The following is a 25,019-nucleotide window of genomic DNA, read 5'->3' on the forward strand; positions in this document are numbered from 1 at the left end:
CTGTCAAAAGTTCATACAGTCCACTGTTTGAAGGACACTAGCCCCCAGAGACCATTTCCCATCATTTCTACAAAACCGGCATCCCATCTCACTTGAAGGTTAAAATTCCCCATAAAAAAGCTAAGTATTGACATGGCATCAAAGTCATTCATAACTAAAGACGGCGATTGATGTCTAATCCGCTTGCATGAACGCACATCTAATCATGGGATTAAACAGTGAGCCAAAATACTCTACAAGTATAATTTCCCCCAACATTTATTGAACCAATGTGCGTACTTTAAATTAGAACATTACAAAAGAATGTCGGATATGATAATAATGTTCACCCTGTTAGGTATAGATGCCTTTCTTATTATACAGTATATTTTTCATGCATCACTCAACATAATTTTTTTAAGATTATATTTTTTATATATATACACAACAGTGACACCACTGATGGCCTTTGTTTTGGGGGAATAAACAGTGCATCATGCTGAAAAATAACACAGCAAAAAGTAATTATTTGAAAACAAATATTTTAGGTCAACATTTACACATTGACAAAGGTGTCCTCCGAGCATATTTTGGATAAAATGTGCTCCATACGTGATTTAAAAAATAAAGAATAAAGAATATTACGATGTTTGGTTAACAGCTTCTTGTAACATAGTTATATCATAGACACGTATTCACATCTACTGGGTTTCAAACATCTCTAGAATTAGTCCACCATTTGAAATGAAATGCAAAGGAGTTTACATCCTCACAACAACAGTCCCATTTGTTATTTAACCCTTCTATATATGGATTAAAACACAAGTTACAAACTGAGAAATGATAGACAGAAAACCCTGTATGTCTAAATATCAAAACTGTGTACACTTACTTCATGTTTAACAGATGAACCAGCACTTGATATGTAGCATCTTCGTCTTTACATTTCAGATTTCCATTGTAGCCATCTATACTTAAAATATAAGCAAGACTCCTAACTCCTGCATGTAACATGCAAGATTAGAAAGACAATAAACCTGAAGGTGACAAAATATTTGTTGGTCCTTCCTCTATGTTGCCAATCAGTGTAAAGCAAAAATCCAGAAGGATGAAAATGAACTCCACTTCCTTCACATGTTCCTTCAGGGATCTTTTGTGTCTTCGTCCTGTCTACGCTCAGTCATCCGGGCACAACGTGGACACGTTGTTGAGTTGTCATAATAACAATCCCTACATAGAAAACAAAGAGCCTTAATGGATTGAATTTATTGATGGTGTTACAGAAAAAATAGAATCTGGGGTCAATAACTTCGTATTTTGGGGATATTTCATTCAATGTCTACTTGATCAATACATAAATTCCATCTTATGCTTAATTCTGCATTGGCCAAGTGATCAGCTGTAGAATTTCCTGGATAGAACATTCGACATACCTGTGAAAGACAGCTGAGCAGTCATGGCAAACGGAGGTGTGACTGTCAAAAGGAAAGAGGATGTCTCCCTCCTTACACAACTCACACACAAACCCTTTGGCCTGGCAACGCTGCAGGTGAACATACAAATACAACAGAAATTAGACGTGCCTACTACAGTATTCCCTCGTTTGCGTTGTTTGCATTTTTCGCGATTTTTGCGTTTTCGTGGTATACTGCGAAAAATGGGGGAATACTGGGGACATATTTTTCACAGTATTCCCCCATGTTTCGCTGTGTGCCGTAAAAACAGGGGAATGCTGTATTATTGTTAAATAAAAATGAGCCAAAGGTAGGAAATAAATCGAGTGATGATTTTTTTGTGTACTCACGTCGCAATCCAACTTGATGTGTTTCGCAAATGTAGTGTGTACTTCTGTGAGGGAACAGCTGAGTCGTCCACTGTAGATGTCAATCAAATCTTGCAGCGAGTACATGTCGTCGTTTTCCACAAAATGCTGGCGGTCCTGAAGCTAGAAATGAAACCCCAAATTTAGGTTTGCAATACACACAAAAACCCGGGTATTCCCCTGCCTTCTCTCCACAAATTGTAAAATTAGATCCATGATTGATCATAACCACTAGATGGAGCTGCTGTATTGGACGTGATTCTGGAGGGGGTGCTCACCTGCAGTAGAAGTCGAGCTTCCATTGCCTCCTTGCAGGTAATAAAATAAGGTTTCATCAGTAGAATATCTTGACGAAGTTTCTGTCAACAAAATTAGTTCTAGGTCAGTGACTGAAAAGAAAATAACACAAGTCATTAGTCTTGAAAGAACAACAATATCATGTATATTTTTACACTGCATTATTACGTCCGAATAGATGACAATTGAAGAGGAACAGAAATAGCTACAATTGAGTATACATTTTTTTTTATCTGAAAGATCTTAAATAAAAGGCATACAGACTCACTCTGATCTCCACTAGTTCCTCCACAAAGTTAAACAGCAGAGGGTTGATTTCCTTCAGCTTCAGCACAGGCCGTGGCATCATCAGTGCCAGGTAACGCAGTGAGGATCGACAAACCTAAAGGAGTAACTGAGTCAGACTTGAGGATGTGGGAGGACCCTGCAATACCCGGAGAAAACCCTCGCAAGCCCGGGAGAACACGCAAACTCCACACACAGTAAGGTCTGAACTTAAGTTTGAACCCTTGATCGCAAAACTGTGAATCCGACATGCTTGGACCACCTGGCCGCCTCAAAACACATCATGTACGTATTTATTTTACCCTTCTGTTGACCGGAGAATAACTTCTCCAAATTGGCAAATGTACTAGATAAAGTTGTGTAATTGAATTCAATTCAAAATCCCAAGTTACAACTGCTTGACCTACTTTTGGCCACACAAAAGAAATGCTCTCGATTTGGATCGTAATCGTTCTCTACCCGGAAGAACAAACCTCATGATATAATCTCTCTTATGTGGATTGGATAGGAAATGCAAAGTAAGTCCAGGTGTGTACCTTGCGTGGTTCAAACTCCCAGTTGTGGATGACTCTTGCTGGGATGATGGCCGTGTCGTTCCAGTGACACGTGCTGCAGAAATACTGTCCAGTGTAGTCACACTGCCGGGCCTCACTTGGCACACCCCCTATCAGAAGTCAGATAAATGCATTAAACTTCCTTACTGCACATTGTTGACTGTTTCAAGATTAAAACAAACCAAATAAAAGAAACTTTCTGTTTTCATAGCAGAACATTAGAGAACCATGATGTCTCTTTGAACAAAATGTTCATTATGAAACTGTCAAAGACACTCATTAAAAAGATTTTCAGATATGGATCTTTTTCAGAATTAAATTTAATTGAAGTTTCATGACTTTGAGTATTTTTTTCACTTGTTTAAGTTTCAAGTTCACATTGCTTAATCGCTGTCTGACAAAGACAAAATTTAGGAAGTGGAGAGAAATAAACAACATACATTTCAACATATTATGACACTGACCAAAATGGTCTAAAATATGAAAGAGAGCCAAAGGTAGTGGATTGATATCATATCTGTCAAATGTTTTCATGCACACGCCAACTCACTCAGTGAAATAGGTGAGCGACATTCAGCACAGCGGTAGTCTTGGCGGTCCAGACCAATCTCGGGGCATATGTTGAGCTCGTACTCGGACTGATGGCTGACCTTTGACCTCACACAGGGCTTTGTGATCAGGTTCATGCATTTACTATGGCATCGGTAATAGCAACCTGAAATAGAAAGCAAGTACATGCATGCAGTGACACTAGCACTTTTAACTTATTAGACAGACACCATTGACAAGCGGTCCAATTCATTTTGACTACCAGCGCCCATTCCAAAACAGATTGGACGCCTGTCGCCATCAATGATATGTAATGAGTTTACCACTATGCCTCACCTGTGCAAGTGTACCATGTCTGAATGAGTCCCCAGATGATAGTGCTACATTTGTCACAAGTTTGTTTGACACTTTTGCTCTTTTCCTTTGAAAATCGGTGCTCTAGAACCAGTCGTAAATTAGGCTCATCCTCATCGGGATCCTATATTGAGACAAAGGGCCGAGAACAATATTATTTGAACAGCCACATTAAAAAGGAAAATGTGTAGATTTCTCAAATGCAAGGGCATTGGTGTTAGTAAAATCCTGCAAAAGTTGCTGACAAACACTTGTTATACAAAATAGAGAAATGCCCACCAAAAAAGAAAATACTAATAAAACAGATCATTTTCTAAATGTTTATACTGTAGCATGTCACAACAAACAAACCCACACATTTAGTTGCATTTCTTAAGCTATTTGGGTCTTAAGTACGATTTCTGATTGAATTGAATGTCAATGTATACAACATCTGGGATTAACACACATTTTTTTAACTCCCCTGTGGCACACCCAAGCATTTCTAGCAGAAAATACATCTAAATAAATAAATACATAAAGGTATGCAATCTAGGCAATCAGAGTACATCATGTAAATGTTTGATATTGAAAGTACAGACCTTCAACTCCTGCAGTTTGAGCCTAAGGTGGATTAGTTTCACAACTGTGTCCTTCTGTCTTTCAGAGTGTTCAGGTAGCTCCAGGATCAGCTTCTTGCACTCCTCAATGGCCAATTTCAATTGCTCTATGTCAGACGCAACAAATGAGCCCTGTATCCAAAAAACAGATTGAAGATGAGTCACAAATACGCTTGGAACAATAGAAACCCAAAAGACGTAAACTAGTGCCCGCTTTGAAATGGCAAAACCACAACGTGCCCTTTGTATAAATTCCAGAGTTTTTGCCACCAAACCAAATAGAGTCATATGAGCTCACTGAGCCTCATATAATAACCGTTTAAAAAAAATGTAAGCAGTTTTAAAAGGTAAGTTTACGTCAACTGCTTGTCATGTGATGGGCTATCTGACCGGACTATAAAAAACTGTAGATTTTGCTACATTTTTTCTGCTTAAATAATTGGGAGTAGACCTCTGGAGAGGAATTATTCCTCTCCAACGCTCTCCAACCAATAACCTGAACTAGACCCACTACTTACCACTGGTCTTGAAAAGTGGTCTTCAGCTAGTCCAAGATCCATAGTTCTGTCTGAATTTTGGATTAGACACCCGGAAAACAGCTCCTTCTTGGTTTCTGTAAAGGAGAACAAAATAGAAAATGTTACTTTCACACTTCCCACAATTAAATTTGTCATGCACTACCTCACCTCGCTACTATTCTTAAACAAAAAAAAAAAAAGAATGCCCGACAAACTCTAGCGACGTGTCGTAAAAAACTCCGCTCATCAAATTGTCTCTGGACTTTAAACTGTCATCTCTATGTGCCTTTCACACTTGCATGGTTGAAAACTATTATGAAATCACTCATCATATAATGTCAACCATTGGGTTCAGTTTTTTTGTAAAGTATAATATGACTTGCAATAGGAAAATATTTGAAGTGACATTGAATTGTTAGTCAACCAAGGATCCCCAAAAGTTTCCACCTGAAGTTTTTTTTATTTTATTTGCTAGAGCTTTGTAGGACGTGAACAATTGACTTTATCCATTACGGGCAGACAACGGAGGGATCACAAATTGAATCGGGTAACATCGCCCAGACCCATGACATTGCGGTCCAAAACTGAGAACAGCAAGTGGTGATAGATATTACCCTGCTGTAGGGGTGTCCTTCCCCTTTGAGGACCATCCTCTTCTTGTCCACGATCGAAGGGATTGAGGCGGGTTTGGCGAAATTGTGCCATTCTCTCATCATACTCCATTTCATCGGCTACATCTGAGAAAGACAGAACAGAAGACCGTGCACAACATTTGAGTGTCATGGTCCGTGTCTGATCCTGTTGTGCATTAGAAATATGATGATGTAAAAAATAAAATAAAATAAATAAAATCTAAATTTTGCTAACCCCCTGGAATGTAAAAGGGAAAAAGGAGCCTAAAATTTAATGTTAAATTCCTGTTATTTGCTTTTGTCAAAAGCAATGGCAGCTCACAGTACAATGCATTGTAGTTTTGGTCAACAAATGACAACAACAACAAAAAACAATATCACTCAAAACTCTGCGTTATCTTAACTAAATCTATAATGTACGTGCATTAAATCTCATTATATATATAAGGAAAGAATGCACAGATTGAATTGAATTTTAGCATGCATGGTGAAATACTGGTTGAAATGAATTGAAATTTGCAGCGCATGTCAACAAGAAAAACGAAAGGCTACATAGCTAACAGTCATGTTTGGGTGCTTCATTTTTAGGTTAGTAAAAAGATCGCAGTGAACTATCGTTAGTTAAGCTAAATTTTGTCTTACTTGTCATCGAGTCAGCGCTTCTTAATTATGTTATATGTTAAAGCATGTGATAATTAATCAGAAGTTCTTCCTGTCTGTTGTGGCTTCATCACCAACAATCCGACGGAATCCATAAATTTGCCATGCAAAACAAGCTATGCTTCCGCTTGATATTTTCAGAGCTTCACTGTTTACAAAATTACTTTGTGATCACAGACGGGAAAGAAGGACAAAATACTTATAATAAACATATTAAATATGTAAATCCTGAATCAATATGATAATATGTCTCACTCTTGCACAATTTTGCACTTAAGTGTAGTAGTTGGTGTTTTAGTTTGAAAATAAACTTTGCCTTCAAACAGCCAGCTTCCCTTACTTGGACCACTGATACATTTTTCTTCCGCGACAGTACCTCTCAAAAGATAAAATAATCTAATTATAATTTATAGAAACTGGGAACAGTGGGGACATTGAGTGACATTACCACATTGTGCAACATGGAGTAAATTGGATGACAATATTTTCAAAGTTGCATTCCCATTGTGTTATCATCTGATCAATGATCTCTGCCATCCCTCCCAATCAAATGGATTGGACGTTTAGCCACCAAAACATGATTATTCAATGCAACCTTCCTAATTCAAATTGATTTCATTTGATCTCTCTCACTGAGTACACAATGGTGCAATGGTTCTTACGGCTGACTTGGATGAGGGCAGTATGGGTTTGATTCCCAGCTGTTGACGGTGTGATTATGTATTAATAATGTTAAAAAACTTTGCATGAAAGGGCATTTTGTCCCCCACCGATGACGGCACACAGTGAAAAGAGTCTCTGTCTGATGTTGCCTGAGACTTTCAAAATGCTGTTTTTGGGTCCAAAGCATGCGTTCAACTGCTGACAGTAGATAGACCATGGCCCTTCTCTTCATCAAATGTCCCCCAGGCACAGAAACCTAGTTTAATCAAGCATCGACCACACTATGCCACGGCTTAATCGACCAAACCGTGTTTTAATAAGGGAAATAATGCAATAGCATACACTTGCTTAATAGGATCTCCCAGTTGTTATGGGCTATTAAAGAAAATTTGCGCCTCTTAACTGTTGCATTAGCCTCACAGTTGAAATTTATGCACTTGTGCTTGACTTCTACAATGCTGTTATATCGATTTGCATGATTGTATCTCGCGGATAAATGCATATTTTTGATATGAAGTATTGGTGTGTCTGAGACAAAGTTCTGAAGTTCAATTTTAGAATTTGAGCCCCATTTGCAAGTTCTTGATAAACTGCACAGTCAGTCAGTTTGTCCATCTGATGACCAATCCAGGGTGGAGGCTTTCTTAATGTCAGCTGGATAAAAGGCAAGGGCATGCCTGGGGACCTGTTTTTTCTATTTGTTCCTCACACATTTTTTTTTATTCCTTAGCTTTAAAATAGGCTTTTGTTTTATATGTTATTTGCGTAACCCCCCGGGGAGTTTTAACCCAAGATGATGGACACAAATAACTGTTTTGTTTTGTGTCACGGATCACCATGATCTTGTGTGAGGTTATTATTTGTATAGTTAAACTGTGAATAATTTTCTTGGCAGTCAACAGAGCTGTTCTGTGCGACTAAAAGAACAACATGGTACTGCTCCTCTAGGTCAAATTACTACAAAAAGATTCAAATCTGTGTGCTTTTTCTTTTGTTACTAACAAATAAAGTTAGCTTTAAATCAGTGGCGGGGGTATTAGTCGAACCATATAAAACTGCATTGATGTCATTGATTGTTCATCTCTGGTTTAAATTTGAATGTACTAGTCAGATTATACTTTATAACAAATATTTTATCGGAGTAATGCTTCAATTTATCTATTTAATCCGATGGAAATTCCCTTCCTTTTCAAAGCATTTATTGAAAACTGGCACGGCATTTGATCATGGGTTCTGTAAAAAAGAATTTGAAACGCTTCACTTGTGTCATACATCAATGGTGCCTCTATCCGATGAGAAAAGAGGGTGTGTGCCATTATCTAAGGTACAAACTGTATGTAAGAATTTTGAGAAAAGGTCGATGCTTCAAGCAGATAAGTAGTAAAAGCATTTTACTGTCACAATGGCAACGATTCATGAATCAAATATGCGTACTACATAATGTACTAGATCAGTGTATCTATCCCGTACATAGAAAAATAAGTGTGTGGACAAATGACTTTATAAGGCAATGTTCACACTACATGTAAATTCCGAATTTCATAACCGTACCTATAAATAAAGCTTAAACATGTATTTGCATACGCACTTTGGTTGTCATTGTTTTTCGCGTCACTCCGCGGATGCGTTTTATTTTGTGTGTAATGTGAACTACAACACGAAAAGATCAGACGTTTTTTCATTCATTCATCTTCCAAACCGGCTATCCTCAAAATGGTTGCTAGAGCCTAATGCAGCTTTCATCGGGTGAAAAGCAGACTACACCCTTGACTGGTTGCCAGTCAGTCAGGCGTACAGAAAGACAGACAACCATCTGCACTCACAGTCATACCGCCACCAGCGGGAATTGAGCCCACACCATAGTCAGGCGAGTGAGCCTCTATACTACGAGGTGGCCTAAGATCAGATGTGACCAAAATAATAATAATAAATTGCCCATCGTGTCCTAATGTTAACATCACCCAAATACTGTTTTTACAGTCACACTTTATTTCAGGGTTTGGCTGGCTGTGAAAAATACTCAGATGACACTTAGTATATTTTGGGGATTTTTCTTTTCATGCTTATGATTAAATGTTTGCTTTCAAATTGACAGCCAGTGAGGAAAGTTGCATGCAAGAGTTTAAGCATGGTCTTTTTCCAGCTCAATTTATCCTGAGATGCCCACTGACGGCTGGGAGTCATTGCGTTCCACCTGGGGCATCACCATTGGCTGCAAATGAAGACTATATACAGTGCTGTGTTAGTTGCTATGAAAATAGAATAAGACAATAGCTTAAGGCACATAGCACATGATCGAAGTGGAAGTGCTTCTTGAAAGCATGATTGTACTTTGAGTTGAAAGAGGCAAGTTGCTTCGGGTGAAAGGGTGGACGTGGTTTGAAGAAAATCAAACCTTTCTAAGGATATGCTGCTGGCAAAGTGGATGGAACAAGAGCCACTTGATGCAAACATCAATGTGTGACCATATGCTATCCTTGCCAGGGAGTGCCCCCATCTAATGACTGTGATTTTTGAACTGGGAGGGGCCTGGCAGGGACATCATGTTTCAGAGCCCTTGATGGTGACAAATTCAAATGTTTTGGATGTCTGTTGCCATCAGTGGGAGCCAAGAAATTAGTTACGACAAGCTCTTGAAGACAGCAGCCACATTGACTGTTTTGTCTAAAGTTGATTTAGTGACGGTTACTTCAAGAGATTGGAGTTCTTTTACAATGAATAATATAGTACATTTACATTGAAAAATGGATAGGTTTCTTGGTCATTTTAGATGTACCGGTTAGATCAGATTTGTATCGAATCAAATGAAATATTTGAAGTAGTGCGATGAAAATTCATCATTAATGATTGCCTTAAAAAAACAGATATACACAAGATTTCATTCATGTATTCATTTTCAATTTTGCTTATCATCACACTCATCTTCGTAATTGGTTATGTATGCATTCTTTCATTTTCAAGGGTGCTGGAGCCCATCCCAGCTGATTTTGAGTGAAAGCCAGGTATAGCTTGATTATTGAATTCATATTAAATTAAAGATCCCCCCAAAAATGTACTAATTAGTTAATTTCACTAATGTTGGACCCTTCATTTGTCCTTTTTTTGACAAATAACTGGAATTTACACGCAGAAAATTTATGACGGGGTCTCTTTATTTGAGACCAAGTGACAATATACAAATGATTACATTTAGACCAGAATTACATTTGATCCATACAAAGTCAATGTAAACGTTTGGCTTGGCATATGAGATGTATACACTGACTGAAGTCCTTAATTATAACCACAGCTTTCACATAGTGTTGGCTCTACATTATAGTAGTAATCTTAAATAAATACAATTATGTACTTGACACACATTTACAAAACACTACGGACAAATAGTGGATAAACAGCACGCAACTGAGCATTCAGCAGGAAATACACTTGCGTCTTTCATTCCAATAGTCGTAGGAGTGCATTAAAGACCCTGTAAAGCAGAAATGAAAGTGTCTTAAATTTGGCACTTGACAGAGAAGTGCATGTATTTACATGGAAGCAATAAAACAGTCGATAAAGACATATTTCAGCAGAGTTCATGCATACAGATGTTGAATATAAATTGATCTCTGGACCAATGTATGCTAAGTTCTTCATGCCTTTTTTCAGAGAAGTGTCTGTGTAAAAAAAAAAAAACTAGAAAATAAGGTTGACGATATGTAATATTTGCATGTGTAAATTTAAATAATAATGAAAGAATGTAATAATTTACTTGTATTTGATCATGCAGACAATTTACTTTTTTTTAAAAAATGTATATAGTTTTCTAAGCCTCCTTGCATTAAATTAAACTCAAATAAACTGATAAATTTAAAGACATATAGCACATTTAGAACAATAAATCCAAACATTAATTACTACATGTGAATGTGAAGCCTTTCAGACTAGCAAATGAGCATCCTCTGGAGGTAGGTATAACTAAATCATCATAACAACACAAAGATAAGGGATGCATCATGCACCAAAATAAAGTTGAGATTGTGAAGATTTGTGCGGATATTAAGTTCCAGTGCTTGACTCAATTTACATTACAGAAACAGAGACTCTCCATGCTTTGCTTTCTCAGCCTCCAATACATACGACTAATACCAAACTAAATAAGTCCATTTTTTTCCCCAAAGCTTCAATCCCTGATGGGCTCTGAACTTCTGCCCATGCTTGCATGGTTTTACTTCAGGTACTCTGGTTTCCTCCCACATCAACAAAACATGCTAGGCTAGTTGAACACTCTAAATTGTCCATAAGTTTGAATGAATTATCTATATGTGCCCTACGATTGGCTGGCAACCCCTGAGTTTTCTGGGATAGGCTCCAGAACCCCTTTGACCATTGATAAAGGAATGAATGTGATAAATGTTAGAAATGTGCACACGACTCTTGATAATGATGTTCCTAAAACAAACCAAGTTTTTTGTTTTAGGGTATTTGGAATGATTGTGTGACCAAAGTGGAACAGAGGACTTTCCATCCAATGAAAGAGGAAAGTTGCGAGTCATGTGCTATCAGTCTCATTGCCTGAACATGTGCGTCCAAGTGACTTGTCACAAAGACATGCATTTGGCTAAACGGCTGTATCAGATTGCTTTTCATGGGCATCACTAAGTAAACACAGTTGAGCTTCTGCCGAAACAAACACAAATGGAAATGCCAAGAACTATAACAATGTTGACTTTTAAGAATAGTTGATGCCAGTAGTTTTCCACAAAATTGCGTTTGGTTGAGACAAAAAGAAGCCTTAATTGAGCAAATGCTATTTTTGTGGCAGACAAGTAGCACAGTGTGACCTTGGAATGAATTACCTCATTTATTTCCCCAGTAAGTGCTCATCTGATTAAATTTAAGTTTTAAAAAAAAACATTTTTACATTAACCATTTATTTGTCATAGTAGTCGTAATTTAGGGTATAACAATGGGAATTGGAGCATAACTTAGGGGATCAGACAACACCTTTATAAAAGAATCCTTGGGGAAATATTTTTGTTTAATGAACTGAAAGAAAACAATATCTTTTAAAGTGTAGAAAAGCATAGAAAAATGTAAATAAAAGCCAGTATTTCGTATTAAGGGTATGGCAATGGAAAGTGGAGCTAAGTGGTTGCCAGAATTGTTAACTCTGGCTTAAAAACAGTAAGTCTATAAACAAAGAGTCAAGACGTAAAAAGTTACAGAGTATGACTATCACTTGAATTCCTTACTGTATAAATTGAGGAATTCTTTGATTAATTCAGAGTGACTTCAAGTCTGCCACCCCGACAAGAATAAATAAAAAAAACAAAAAACGGAAAATGTTGTCAACTTGTCCACAATCTAAGTACAGATTTTGTGCTGCATTTTTGCGTTGAAAACATATCCAGTCAGCATTTTTTGGGGGGAGCATAAGTACATAATAGACTCCCGCTACTCATGCCAGATCAGGATTTCCTGTTCCGAACAGAAGCCAACCAGTTGGCTGGGAGTCGGTAGGTCTTCCCGTCTTTCAAATTCGCACTGTGTGCATCACACACCGAAGAAGAAGCTGCACAAGAGGAGTTCTTGTAGAGTTTTACGCAGCTCCTGGCTCCTGTAGGCGTAGATGAGAGGGTCTATGAGCGAGTTACAGATGATGAGGATGAGGAAGAGGTTAAAGTTCCGAAAAAAGCACTTGCAGAAGGGGCTGTTGGGGCAGGTGAGGATGAGAATCAGGTGCAGGAAGAAGGGTCCCCAGCACACGATGAAGACACCCAGCAGAATAGTGAGCGTGATGGCGCCCTTCCTGCTGGTGGACGGGCGCCGCTTGTTGTGAAAGTTGACGGCGATGCTGCGGGAGTGGATGTGCGCTAACAGGAACATGTGCAGGTAGAGGACGGCGTTGAAAAGTAGGCTGGAGCAGAAGAAGGTGACCAGGCAGACGATGACTGCGTTGTCCGTGTGATAGACGATAAAGAAGATGCTGGACGTGATGCTGGCCAGCCACACGGCCGCGATGATGCCCACGGCGCGCTGCGTGGTCATGATGCTGTGGTAGCGCAAGGCGTAGAAGATGGTGACGTAGCGGTCGGCCGCGATGGTGCTGAGGAAGGACAACGACGACACCACCGAACTGCAGATCATCACGTCGATGATGTTGTCCAGGTGGCGTAGCATGCCCGGTTGAACGTCCATCAGGCCGTGGTCGTGCAGGAGCATGACGATGGTCTCCACCACGTTGCTGACGCTCACCAGCATGTCGGAGGCGGCCAGGCAACAGATGAAGTAGTACATGGGTGAGTGAAGGTTGCGGTTCTTGATGATGGCAACGATGACCAGGATGTTCTCCACCAGGCTGATGAGGCCCAGGGATAGGAAGAGTTCCTGTGGGATGCGCAGCTGGAAGCAACCCAATGAGTTGGGTTCGCCGAAGCTAGAGTTGGTCTCGTTGTCTTGCAGGTAGTCAATCGAGTAGTCATGGTGCATGAAGAACTGGGAACTGTTGGAAAACTCCATCGGTCCTGAAGTTGGAAACAGGCGTCGTCAAAGAAAGGAAAAGATACAAAGGGGGAAAAAAATCGATATTATTGCTTGCGATTTGTTTTTGGTGGGCAGAAAAAAAAATTCAAGTCCTTAGAATTTGTCTGTCAACAATAAATATTCTTGGCTATTTACCCTTCATGAAATCAGACTGATAATCATTTGTGTTAAATTGAATTAACATGAAATTTGCGCCCTTCTGATTTTGGCTGATAAAGCCATCATAATAAATATAATCATTGAAATCTTGATCCAATTACACAGTGACTGTCAGAATGTATCGATAGTGCGTGGATGTCTCAAGATTTTATGTTTCTAAATAATGACAACAACCATTAATAATCACGAGTCAATGTGTTGAACACATTTTCAATAGATGATAGCACTTTTTTTCCTAAACATTGCTTAACTCCTAAACATTCATTATTTTAACAACGGAAACAAGCCATATTAAGAGTCAAATTGCTATTCTGCGAGAGTAAAGATTTGACTAAAAAAGTTGTTATTTTCTGATGAGGCCCAACTAGAACCTTTTGGCCATAATTTCAAAAGGAATGACTGATTTATCCAAAAATATTTGTCATGGCTAAATGAAGACCAAACCTACAGTTAAGGATGAGCGACGGCAAAATCCTTGCTTTGGTTGGTTGTTTTTTTTTCTTCATCTTTTTACAGTGGAAATAAAGAATAATTGCAAATAGACAAAAATTTAGACTTTCGCATGATAAGAAGTAACAGGAAAGGCTAACTACAGATGTGGATTAAATGAGGGGGCGTAATAGTTGGCAGCTGTGACTCCCATTTAACAGGAGTTTGGATGTAATTGATAATTATAAAGATGTGCAAGCCTTCAAACATTCCAGATAAATATCAATATTTACACATTGTCTTTGGTGCTTTTTCGAATTTTAGTGATGTTACCATTTTATTGCTTTAAAATCCTATAGGGCCGTAACATTACCATGACAGTAGTAATGCTAGAACCATTAATAATTAACACATTATTTGGACTAAAACACGCACTGGGGTATAAGTCGCATTTTCGGATGGGCATTTTTTTTTTAATTTGATCTCAAGCCAAGAACACACATATGTAAAATGGACCACAATAGGCTAATTGACCATCTGTATACATAACGTTAACATGTTTTAGTACTACAATAAACCCTTCTCCCTTGCAAAGTTCAAACTAATTGGGTGCAAAAAAAAAATCTTCTAGATGAAGCGAAAGCTAAAAAGGCAAACTTGATGATGAAAAAAAATCACATGACAGACTAACTATTGTAAATAACACTGAAATAGGGTGTTGCCTTATTTTAAATACTCAGAAATATTGGCATATTTTGAATGAAACTTGACTCCCAAATGAGAGAACAAACGTGTGATATTTAGCCTACAACAAAAATTAAAATATGTTCGGAAGAGTTTACTGTTACAAAAGTAACAGCTATAAAGTCAAATTTGATGGATGTTGAAACAACAATAGGGCTTGGTATCAAAATAATACATTTGGTAATTTAATAATATTGAACAAAAAAGGGAGGATTTTTTTTCTTTAAACAAGGGAGCAAAAATGTTGAAATCTAAAATTAGACACGAATGTACAGTCATTACAGTATTTTATAAAAAAATAAAAGGCAGATAAACATACCACAATCTGGGAGAAAAGTGCGTCTCTTCGACTTGTTTATGGTTGCAAGCAGACAAACAGCAACATCCAGAACATGTTCTTTTCCCAAATCATGTTTTTTGCCTTGGGCATGCTGAAGGCCCCTGTCCCATCCAACAAGAGAGCTTCTTTACAGGATTGATGTAATGTGAGTGTTGTGATAAAAGTACTGTACTTGGGAGAGAGAAGAAATGTGAGGCTGGACTGGCTCCTCCTTGTATATCAACATAAGTAGCAGGCCCGGCAGTGGTGATGAAGAAAGAAAATATTGACGGTGTCTGAACACACTTAAGGGTAGTAGAAAAGCAATAATTACATTTTGTCATGAGATACGCATTTATTTGGTTCCAAGAGGATGCGTATAACAAATTACCTACTTGCTCATAGCTTGCTTTGAGTTTTTGCAGCCCATATAAATTGTAAGCAACAATCATTGACGCACAACCCAGTGGATGAGTGTTTATAGTGTTGGCCTCACAGTTCTGGGGTTGAGGGTTCGATCGCAGGTGGGTCTTCACTGAGTGGAGTTTGCAGGTTTTCCCCAAGCTTTTCTTCAGGTTCTCTGGTTTCCTTCCACATCCCCAAAACATGCTTGTGGGCTGGTTGAGCACTCTAAATTGTGTCATAAGCACAATGACATGTTTATAAAAGATCTTGCATATATTGACATATACTACTGCTACACCGATATAGACAATACTGATATCAGTCCGCATACGAAACCAAAAGCATGTCATTGGTATCGCAGAGTACTACGAAAACGAACGCTGCGGAACATCTTCGAGATCTAGTTTCCAAACATCCGTTGTTCAATCCAAGAAGGCTGCCATTAAATATGGAGCATTTGATACACGTCTCTATATGATGATAGACATCTAAGTTGTGTCCGTCTCTATATGATAGACATCTAAGTTGTGTGTCCAAGCATCTTTCTTCTGTGAATTTAAATGAGTTCATCACTAGTGGACATCAATTCCATTTGGAGTGGGTAGCTGGCAGCATACTTGGAAACTGGATTTCAACAAGTACACATTACGCACCATTATTTTTCATAATTTCTCGATAACAACATTCTTTTGTTGCGAATTTAAATAGTTTATCATAAGTGGACATCCAGTCCATTTGTATTGGGAATGTGGCAGAGAGTGAATGTTCCAATAACCAATCAGTTAAGACTAATGCTGTCCTAAGTACTACATGCCTTGCAGGATGAAGTAATGATATCTCCTTGATTGAGAGCTGAAGTCTTCTATGACCACCAGAATAGCCCAGTTGCGATTAATTCAATAGCATCTGTGATATTAGTAGGGATTGATTGCAATAAAGCTGTACAGTAGCATTGGCGACGTTAGGGCTAAAACCTTCCCACTCATGTAGATCACATAAACAGTCTTCAAATAGTCCAGCCATAGCTCCAGATGAGCTGAGAACATGTCATTTATAGTCTTGCATCCTGCATCTCTTCTTTACCATACGAACTTTGCCTTGAGACAAATAATACATTAGAATCTGATCTTTTTATCAAGTTTATGAAGACGCCAGAATTCAAGTGAATTGCCCTGAAGTCGAATATTATAAAGTTGGCTGCAGATGTTTTACAGAACAGTAGGGCCATGTCAGTCTCCATTTGACAAGATATAAACCACAGTAGATTCATGAGTTGCATCAGGCAGCAGTTTAGCATCAGAAGAGACAGAAAGAAATTCCTGGACTATCAAGAATTGCCTATTTTGCGGTCTACAAAATGTGGCAAAAAATAGTGTCACTATGCGCATCAAAACCTAATTTTTAGTAGCAGCGTAAGTGGCAAAGACAAGAATTTCTGCATCAATAATGCACACATTTGCTTTTCAATTGGTCATATAAGTAGCTTTTTATTGAGCAATTTTCCCCCAGTCTGATTTTGTTTTCTTAATATGTAAATAATTGGGGTGGTGGGCAGAAAGGAAGAGAACCGGCCTAAAAACTACACTTAAAGACTCAGAGGTGAGTATTCTCCTGCTTTCCTTCAGTCGTACATTTGCCAGGGATAACAAAACCAATGCAGAGTAAAGAAGTGATTAGATTTTTCCCGCCATTGTACAAGATTTACTGGAATAATGCATCATATGACTGGAAACTGTCAGATAAGTCTTCTGTTGTATGACAGTGGTTGAAGCAGAAAGAATTGATGTTGAATGGTGATAAAACAAATCTAAAGCACAGTGGTCAATTGGGCCATATTCTTCAGTCTTTTAACGGTGCATTCTCTCTCACCCACTTAAGTTATGCATGTTGAAAATATCTTACCAGACTAGATTGTGACCCAAATCCTTATTTAATAGAATAACCATGAAAATAAAATTGAAGCAGAAGCGAGAGCCAGGTTGGTTCTAAAATGATAATTAAAGATTCAAACTGAAATGACTGACAGAAACCTCAATTCGTTGGCGCTCTGTTGACCGCAATTTAATGTAGCCATTTTGTTACTCAGGTATTTGTCAATAAGTCTCAAATACTGTATGTCTGGCTCAGTCCCATTCTTCTTCATCTCTGAAAGGATGGTCTTCTCGTGGTGGCTCTTGAAACCTGATGTTTGCCAGCATGTCCCTCATTGCAACCATCAGGCGATTGACTTCCTGGTTCAGCTCTTGTCCAGCACGAGCCACCTCCAAATCGCCCTCGTCCAGTCTTGGGCCACCCTTTACATCGAAAGAAAGACATTATAAGACAATCACCAACAACGTGACATTTCTGTCTGTGACTGCTATAACAGTGACCTTAAGTAGTTTTATATCGGTCAGAAGGCAACTGCAATTGTCTTTTTGTTCTCATAATAGAGCATGTCGTTTTTTTTTTTATAGTATATTGTACAAAGGACAAAAGCTTACAGTTGTAATAAGATTTTCTCGATTCAATGTTCTCTTCCTTCCCATAAATGCATTACACATATCAATCCATTTGAGATGACTGTTTAGATGAAAAGCCTCAGGCACTTGTGTATTAAAATTAAAACATAACATAACGTGGGTGTACAGAATTTCTTAAATGACCAAACTCATGATTCATGCTGTATTTAAGCACCACGAGACCAAAACCTCAAAAACCTTACTTCCTCTCGCTCTCCTTAATGTTTCAGCCTTCAGTATAAAATTATTTGTCAGATGCCTGCATTCATTGTTTTATATTCATTTCTCATGAGACTTATCATGAGTGCAGTGAGAGTGTTATCCGTAATATAAACACTTCCAGAAAAATGAAAAAAAAACTAATTTACTAGATTAGTGTGTTAATTTGACTAAGTTTATTTTAGAACTAAATGAAATTCCATTAAGAATGATAAAAAAAAAAAAACTATTCAAGAACCATAATTAAATGACAAAGTTTCCAAGAAGTATCATCATGCAGCATCCAAAATTAATTTAACAGACAACTAAAATGCTAATTCTTTTTTGTTTATGGGTGATCTTGCCTTCCTTATTGAACATGTCCTCAAGTAATTCGGTTTCCCCTTGCAAAAACTGACATATTCCTATCATCAATTTACCTGCAAGTTGAAGTTCGGCAACAAGGAGCGGAAAAACAGCGACAATGTGCTCTCATTAGAAGCACCAACACGTTGCCTACAGAGAAACAAAGTATAACCATAAACTGAACAACTTACAGTTCAGCAAACCAAATTAACTGTAAACACATTTTGTATTTACATAACAAATCTAAAAAAAAAAGTCTTAAAAATTGACATTTAAAGAAAAATAACGACAACTTCTCAAATAAAATAAAAAGATTAAAAAGAACATTCTACCTTGCCGGTCTAGTGTAGGAGATCACAGATTCCACTGGCGGGAGAGGGTCAAATCCCATTACAGGCTGAGTGGTCACCTCCTGAGAGGGTGGGATAAATAATAAATAAATTACCTTAAAATATAAAAATTATTGTTTCGAGACAAACTCATCTAACAATATTACAATTTAAAAGAACAAAAACATTAAGAAGATTAAAGTCAGATGTGTATTATTTCGATCCACTGTTCTCAGACTCTACAGTCGTATCAGATACATATTATAACTAGCGATCATGTAATCAGAAATCGGGTCCAAACACGTCGCTTTCAAAGGATCAGAATTGGGTAAAAGATCGGGTTTTTGGTTGTTGAAATCTTAAGTTTTAACTCATTGGCTGCTATTGGCGGCAATAGACATCTGATCCCTTTTGAATGAGAGGGCAACAATCGTCTTAACACCGTCAGAGCCTCCGTTCCGTCATCGTCTATCGACGTCAATGGCAGGAAAACATGAACACTCAATGCTAGCCATCCCAATGTGATTGTTGCTGATTTGAGTTCGATAAAGGACTTTAATGCTTACCAGAGGCAGACTGGATGTGGCTTCTTTGATTTCAGAAAGCAGAACGTGGCGATGGATGTTTAATGGAGCACTCTGATATCTCTGCTTTCTCCTAAAATAGAGTCAGATAGGAAAATGTAGGGCTTAAAATAGTGAGGTGAATTTCCTTAAATTACTTAGATTAGCCTTGTGGAGTTTAAATTGAACAGTGACTCATTCACTGCTATTGAATACAATTCAGAACAGGCACTCGTAGTCAAAAAGGCTTGGATGTCCATTGCCATCAATGGTAGCCAATGAGTATAGCATGTGGTTATGTTAATGCATAGAATACAACGTTGAATCTGATTAGCAGAAGATACACGCACATTATAAAAATGATGAGTTGGGTAATTGTTAAAATGAGATGACATAATTGTAGTATGACCTCAAATTTCTACACTCTTATTCTAAATGATCGGTAATTTTTGTGTCACTGTGTCACTTATGCATGGATCACAAAGCAGAAATTCCAATGATTCAACGTGTAATTCCTAAAAGCGTTACACATTACTTCCGCTTGTCATGAAGATAGACTTCCGTCACTTGAGCAACCCTGATTTGACCTTACTTGTTCCGGCACTCCTCCACCAGTGGGTCATTTGCATCAATTCGACACAGCACCTCCTTCACACTCTCTTCCAACCATAACATTACTGCTGCTTCTCTCCAAAGGCTGTGCATCCTCCCAATATACAGAGCAGTCAATTCAGCCAAAGCTGGCAGCTGCCTAAAGAGACCAAATGTTTGTTTCAAAAAAGAGTTGAGTGCTGGAGATAAGCGTTGGTAAAGGTGAGAAGATTGGACAGACAAGTGAATTTTACCCAATCTGACTGCTTGGGCCAAAGAATGCATGTGAAGTTACTGTGGCATCTGGCTGCACAGAGCATAGATCCAATAAAGGCATCAAGACTGTGGAAACACATTCCCATTCACAATGCTTATTACATCTTTTAAGGGTGAGTGTCAATCCTCTCTCATAACATCATGACTTCATTGCGAGTCTGTTTTTGTAGCATGGAAAAAAATATTGGAGCTTCTTTTGCAAAATGAGGGCAAAATCATATTTGCAAACCCCATTGTGGCTTATAGAACTTTCAAAAAAGTCACTTACAGATTACCATAGAGCGTAACTACCACACACTTTATTAGTGGTTGACCTACGTGCTAAATAAAAGATAACATCTATAGATAGGAGATAGTATTTTGTGAATATGACCTAGTATATCATGATTCCTATTATTGGTATTCAATTATGCGCTATCGCATCATGATATCTTATAAATATTATAGGCAGAAACATAGACCATGTATTGATTTGAATGATTCAATTTGGGGTTTAGAAAATGATATATATCGACCATTCAGAAATTTGTGGTTTAGTAATCAGGCAAGTTAAAAAAAAAGACTTGGAAAGCAAACAGAAATCTATCTTTCCCGCACACAAATGTTAGTGTGACTAACTCTGACCTCCAGGAAACATGATGAGTGCGTCCTGTAGCATTCTGTCAGCTTTGTCTTTTGCCTGATCACTCTCTTCGGGACTGAGCTCTTCCTCCTGACTGAGATGGAAATGGCACAGTGCAGTGGAGAATGCAAAGTTGGGCAACTGGGACAGGTTTCTGTGCTCCTAAAACAAACAAAAAATCATTCCTTGCAATGAATCAGTGAGACTATATACCAATGGAATATGTGAATGTGAATGTAAGGTGCTATCTACCTCCCAGTCCTCATAAAGCTGAAGAAGAGAGTCGTACTGTCTGGAACGAAGCATCAGGAAGTCCATCAGCAGCAACATGCAAAGCGGGTCAGCGTCTGGGTCCAAGCTGTATATGAGTGATGGTGGAAAGAAATCAGAAATCAAGCATATTTCAATGAATAGCAACAAGAAAAAATAATTTAGTCAAGTAAATTTACTAATCCTGTGTTATTTTGGTGCTTGGCCCTTGCTGAACACAGACTGCACAATTTGCAGTATTTCAAGTGACTGTCAATGAAGGATTTAGTTGTATTTAACTTCATGCAAATCACTAATGCTGTCATAAAATTGCAGTTATTTCACAAAACACACCGCCAATTGTCTTTAGAGTTATACAAACATTTTGAAAGGAATGCGTGACACTTCACGGCACAAAATTAAATCGACAAACCCATTTCCGACATTCAATAAGTTGTTTGTATTTTCATTTCAAGAGGTTAGTCTTGACTCTAGAAAAACAGTGCCATTTAATAAGGATTTGACATGACCCAATAGTTTTGTGTTTATGTTTAAATATTTGTGGTGGTCTTCTCCCACCTCAAGATCAATTTGCAGTACTCCAAAGCAGTCCGGGGGCATCCTCTCTTCTCCAAGAACATCATGTGCTTGAAAACAGTCAAATAAAATGCCCTGAAAGCAAATTTGCATATAACTAAACATATCTACTTCCAAATATTATCAATTCAACAATTATTCTTTTTTTTTTTAAATAGAATCAAATGCTTCTATAAAGACAAAGACAACGCGAAAGTCATGAACAGTAAAATAATGTAGATGTCTGACCAACCTATTTTCTGGTCTGAGATAATCCAGTCTGCAGGTGCCAGAGGTCAGACTAAATACGGGGTGAAACGCACACTCAAAGCTGTATAGCGCTCTTTCTGGAGGGGGAAAAACGGCAGAACATTAGGGGACTATATTAAGATAAGAATGCATCGTAGGACACCATTTTTTGTTTTTGAGTTAAACGTCCTCACCGATAAGGTCCCTGGCCATCTCCTGATCCTCTTGTACTCGGCAGACGTCGGAAAGCTGTAGCAAAGAATCAATGTGGTAGGGATTCAGTTGCAGCAGAGCCTGAGAGGAGAAATGGACAAATTATATTTAGTACTCATTGGCTGACATTGACAGGTATAGACATTCAATCCATTTGGATTGAGAGACGTGGCATGGTCATTCACTTCACTTCACTATTATTCACAGCAGAGTGATTGCACATTTACCACAATGTTGTTTGGGTCCAAAGACTCGACAGCATCCAGGAACTTGAATTGTACTTGCTGGTAGTCACGGCTATGCTCAAAGGTGAAGTACTGAATGCCATCTTTTGACTCAAGTAAAGTCATTGAGATTCCTGTCGAGAGCAAAAATCCAAATATGTACGATTTTTTTTGTCTTTTTACAGACAAGGGTACTGGAAACATATTTGCTCCATTTTCATTCTTTATTTTTGAAGACATTTTATTAGAAACTTTATTTATAAGTGAAAAGCAAGTCTAACCTGGGCGGCTGAACCGAGGCCAGCTTTCCTTGGGGGTGGTCATCCACGTGGTGCGATGATATTGTCTATTGCGTTGTCGCGGTCTGGTTAGGGATGCCAAGTTATTGACACAGCATGATTGACAAAATTGACACAATCTTTCTGTTTACTAAATTCACACCAATTCCTTTACCTTTGATCACCCAAAACTGCTCGAGTGCCAAAGTACTTCTTTAGCTCAGTCTCTGGGTTCAAATTCCTGATGATAGCACACAACAACAACAAAGTATATGGTATTTAAGCATTGGTAATGCAGAATATCACAGATGCAAAGTTATCAACACTTTGAATTCTGCTCTTCTGTGGCATAGTTTGAAAAGTGACACAGTGCAGTCACAATTCATGCTGTTGGACTTCTTGATGTAGAAATTATATTTTGCTGTGGACTTGACTTAGTGCTCCACATAAATAAATATAAAGACTTAGGCCAGCATATGGGACTTTCGCGGTCAAACAGCGCCATCGTTAGGCCAGGCAGGGTTGGAGCACCCCTGGCTTAGGTTAACTAATATTTCTTGTCAATGATTTACATTTGTATGATGAATAATGAATTACAAGGTAAGAAAATAACGTTGGGTGCTTTCTGTTTGGCACTATACACACGTACTAAGTGTATTTTACTTTTTTTTTAAAATCTCAACCTATAACGGAATTCAGGTTACACTCTGCCTCAGGAACGGATCGAGGTTGTAACTTGAGGACTTACTGTATTCTAATTTGTAAATAAGCATAGTCTGTCTTTGTAATGCTTTTTTCCTCACCTGTGCTCCACATGTAAGACGGATCTTCTGTCACACCCGCTACAGTCGTTTTGCAAAGTCAAACCATTGGACTGCTCTATATTTTCCAGCAATAAATCAATATTGTCATCGGATGCTTTTGTTTCCTGGCAATGGACAGAAAACCAAATGTGTTTTGTTTTTTATGTGAGGTTTGAGGAAAAACCTCTTCACAGTGAATTTTTACCTGTGTGTTTTGGGATTTAACCTTTGTCTTCTTTTTCCTTTTCTTTTTCTTACCGATATCCAAAGGCTGACAATGACAAACAATGTACATGAGTATAATGTATGTTTAAATTCTAATTTACCATTTCATGAATTACTTCATTCCACTCTTGATGACTTTTTTCGTGTTGTCAGTGTTTACCTTGTCACTTTGTTTGTTTTCATCGGGTTGTTCTGAGTCTTCATCGGCAGAGACTTTTTCTGCATCACTTATCTAATAAAAAATATAAAAAGAATATCAGCGCACAATATGACATGAACAATCACAATCGTATTCAAATGTATTGATCTGTAAATTTAACAAATACTACCTGCAATTTTACATCACAAGATGTACTTAAAGTAGTGTTTGAAAGTTCCAGGACTAAAAATGTTTATTTTTTAACCTGCATGTCCAGTAGCAAAAGTTTTAGTACTGGTCTTGCTGGTGTTGGTGTGTTTAGTGGGCAAATCTATTATGGCCAAATCTATTATAAACACAGGTTAAAATGTTTCCAGTAGTTACAGCCAGTCTAGTCATTGAAGATAATAAAATATGATTTGGTGACATGTTTACAGAAGGTGTTTTATAACCTGAAAATTAATGTGTTATAGCTTACAACCACTAGCTACCCACTGCTAACAGATCACTATACAATCACGGGAAAAACTGGTAGATGAGCAACAATGTAATTATACCATGTCCAAAATGGCACATATGTCTTTACGGTCGTTGTTTTTCTTTGACTTTCGGTGACTGCCATTCGGGCGTGACGCTGGGTCGACAGGGGCCGCGTCCAGCTGCTCTTCCCCGCTTTCAGCAAGCTCAACGGGGTTATCTGGACAAGTTAGATCCTCGACGACAACTGCTTCTTGACCCCGCTGTTTGCCCTTTAACCTCCGTAAAGCCCTGGTGGACATGTTACACGGTTCCCCTGTGCACGGATACAAAATCACTGGCGACTAAAGTCTAGTATACGTGTGCACGCAAACAAAACAACCCGAACCGTCAGCCATATCTTTAGACTTTCTCCTTCGGGGTTCCTTATTTGGTAGCATCAAGCGCTTAGTCGTTCTCTACTGCTTCCAACAGGAGGGAAGGGGGAAATTCGCTGTCAGAACAAAAATGCCGAAATTCTCTGTTTCAAATTCCGAGGTTTCGATCCCGGGTGGGTCCCGGATATGCGGAGTTTGTGTGTTCTCCCTGGGCTTGCGTGGGTTTTCTCTGGGTACTCTGGTTTCCCCCCACAGCCCAAAAACGTGCAT

At 38.3% G+C, this 25,019-nt stretch overlaps 3 protein-coding genes across 3 annotated transcripts; all 3 read right to left on the reverse strand.

Moving 5' to 3' along the window:
- Positions 1-343: 343 nt before the first annotated feature.
- Positions 344-6,399, reverse strand: def8 (differentially expressed in FDCP 8 homolog). Its single transcript, XM_077713072.1, has 12 exons — positions 6,232-6,399; positions 5,572-5,694; positions 4,958-5,052; positions 4,422-4,571; positions 3,823-3,964; positions 3,488-3,652; positions 2,920-3,047; positions 2,367-2,480; positions 2,080-2,160; positions 1,784-1,924; positions 1,413-1,522; positions 344-1,209 (listed from the first exon to the last, which is right to left on the reverse strand). Exons 1-12 carry the CDS (start codon positions 6,236-6,238, stop codon positions 1,122-1,124), a joined length of 1,344 nt encoding a protein of 447 aa, XP_077569198.1. The 5' UTR covers positions 6,239-6,399; the 3' UTR covers positions 344-1,121.
- Positions 6,400-10,157: 3,758 nt separating this feature from the next.
- Positions 10,158-15,244, reverse strand: mc1r (melanocortin 1 receptor). Its single transcript, XM_077713935.1, has 2 exons — positions 15,089-15,244; positions 10,158-13,418 (listed from the first exon to the last, which is right to left on the reverse strand). The coding sequence occupies exon 2, from the start codon at positions 13,411-13,413 to the stop codon at positions 12,448-12,450; it is 966 nt and encodes a 321-aa protein (XP_077570061.1). The 5' UTR covers positions 13,414-13,418; positions 15,089-15,244; the 3' UTR covers positions 10,158-12,447.
- A 2,280-nt stretch (positions 15,245-17,524) lies between these two features.
- Positions 17,525-24,808, reverse strand: tcf25 (TCF25 ribosome quality control complex subunit). The gene is made up of 18 exons (XM_077713977.1): positions 24,453-24,808; positions 23,917-23,988; positions 23,737-23,802; positions 23,532-23,656; positions 22,904-22,969; positions 22,732-22,814; positions 22,454-22,584; positions 22,208-22,307; positions 22,018-22,111; positions 21,768-21,860; positions 21,192-21,297; positions 20,942-21,101; positions 20,296-20,383; positions 20,043-20,201; positions 19,454-19,544; positions 18,891-18,970; positions 18,633-18,708; positions 17,525-17,787 (listed from the first exon to the last, which is right to left on the reverse strand). The coding sequence occupies exons 1-18, from the start codon at positions 24,672-24,674 to the stop codon at positions 17,617-17,619; spliced, it is 1,983 nt and encodes a 660-aa protein (XP_077570103.1). The 5' UTR covers positions 24,675-24,808; the 3' UTR covers positions 17,525-17,616.
- Between the last annotated feature and the right edge of the window lie 211 nt (positions 24,809-25,019).

Source organism: Stigmatopora nigra, chromosome 3 (assembly GCF_051989575.1).
Source record: "Stigmatopora nigra isolate UIUO_SnigA chromosome 3, RoL_Snig_1.1, whole genome shotgun sequence".
Lineage (NCBI taxonomy): Eukaryota > Metazoa > Chordata > Actinopteri > Syngnathiformes > Syngnathidae > Stigmatopora > Stigmatopora nigra.

Excerpts from the sequence above, each read along its gene's own strand:
- def8 (XM_077713072.1), bottom strand. Across the intron at positions 2,481-2,919 it reads GGGAGTTTGAACCACGCAAG|GTTTGTCGATCCTCACTGCG; the intron begins GTACACACCTGG and ends TTACTCCTTTAG. Across the intron at positions 1,210-1,412 it reads TGCTCAGCTGTCTTTCACAG|GGATTGTTATTATGACAACT; the intron begins GTATGTCGAATG and ends TTTTCTATGTAG.
- mc1r (XM_077713935.1), bottom strand. The coding sequence starts at position 13,413 with ATGGAGTTTTCCAACAGTTCCCAGTTCTTCATGCACCATGACTACTCG.
- tcf25 (XM_077713977.1), bottom strand. The coding sequence starts at position 24,674 with ATGTCCACCAGGGCTTTACGGAGGTTAAAGGGCAAACAGCGGGGTCAA. Across the intron at positions 20,384-20,941 it reads ACTCATCATGTTTCCTGGAG|TCTTGATGCCTTTATTGGAT; the intron begins GTCAGAGTTAGT and ends GTGTTTCCACAG. Across the intron at positions 18,709-18,890 it reads TCCTACACTAGACCGGCAAG|GCAACGTGTTGGTGCTTCTA; the intron begins GTAGAATGTTCT and ends GTTTCTCTGTAG.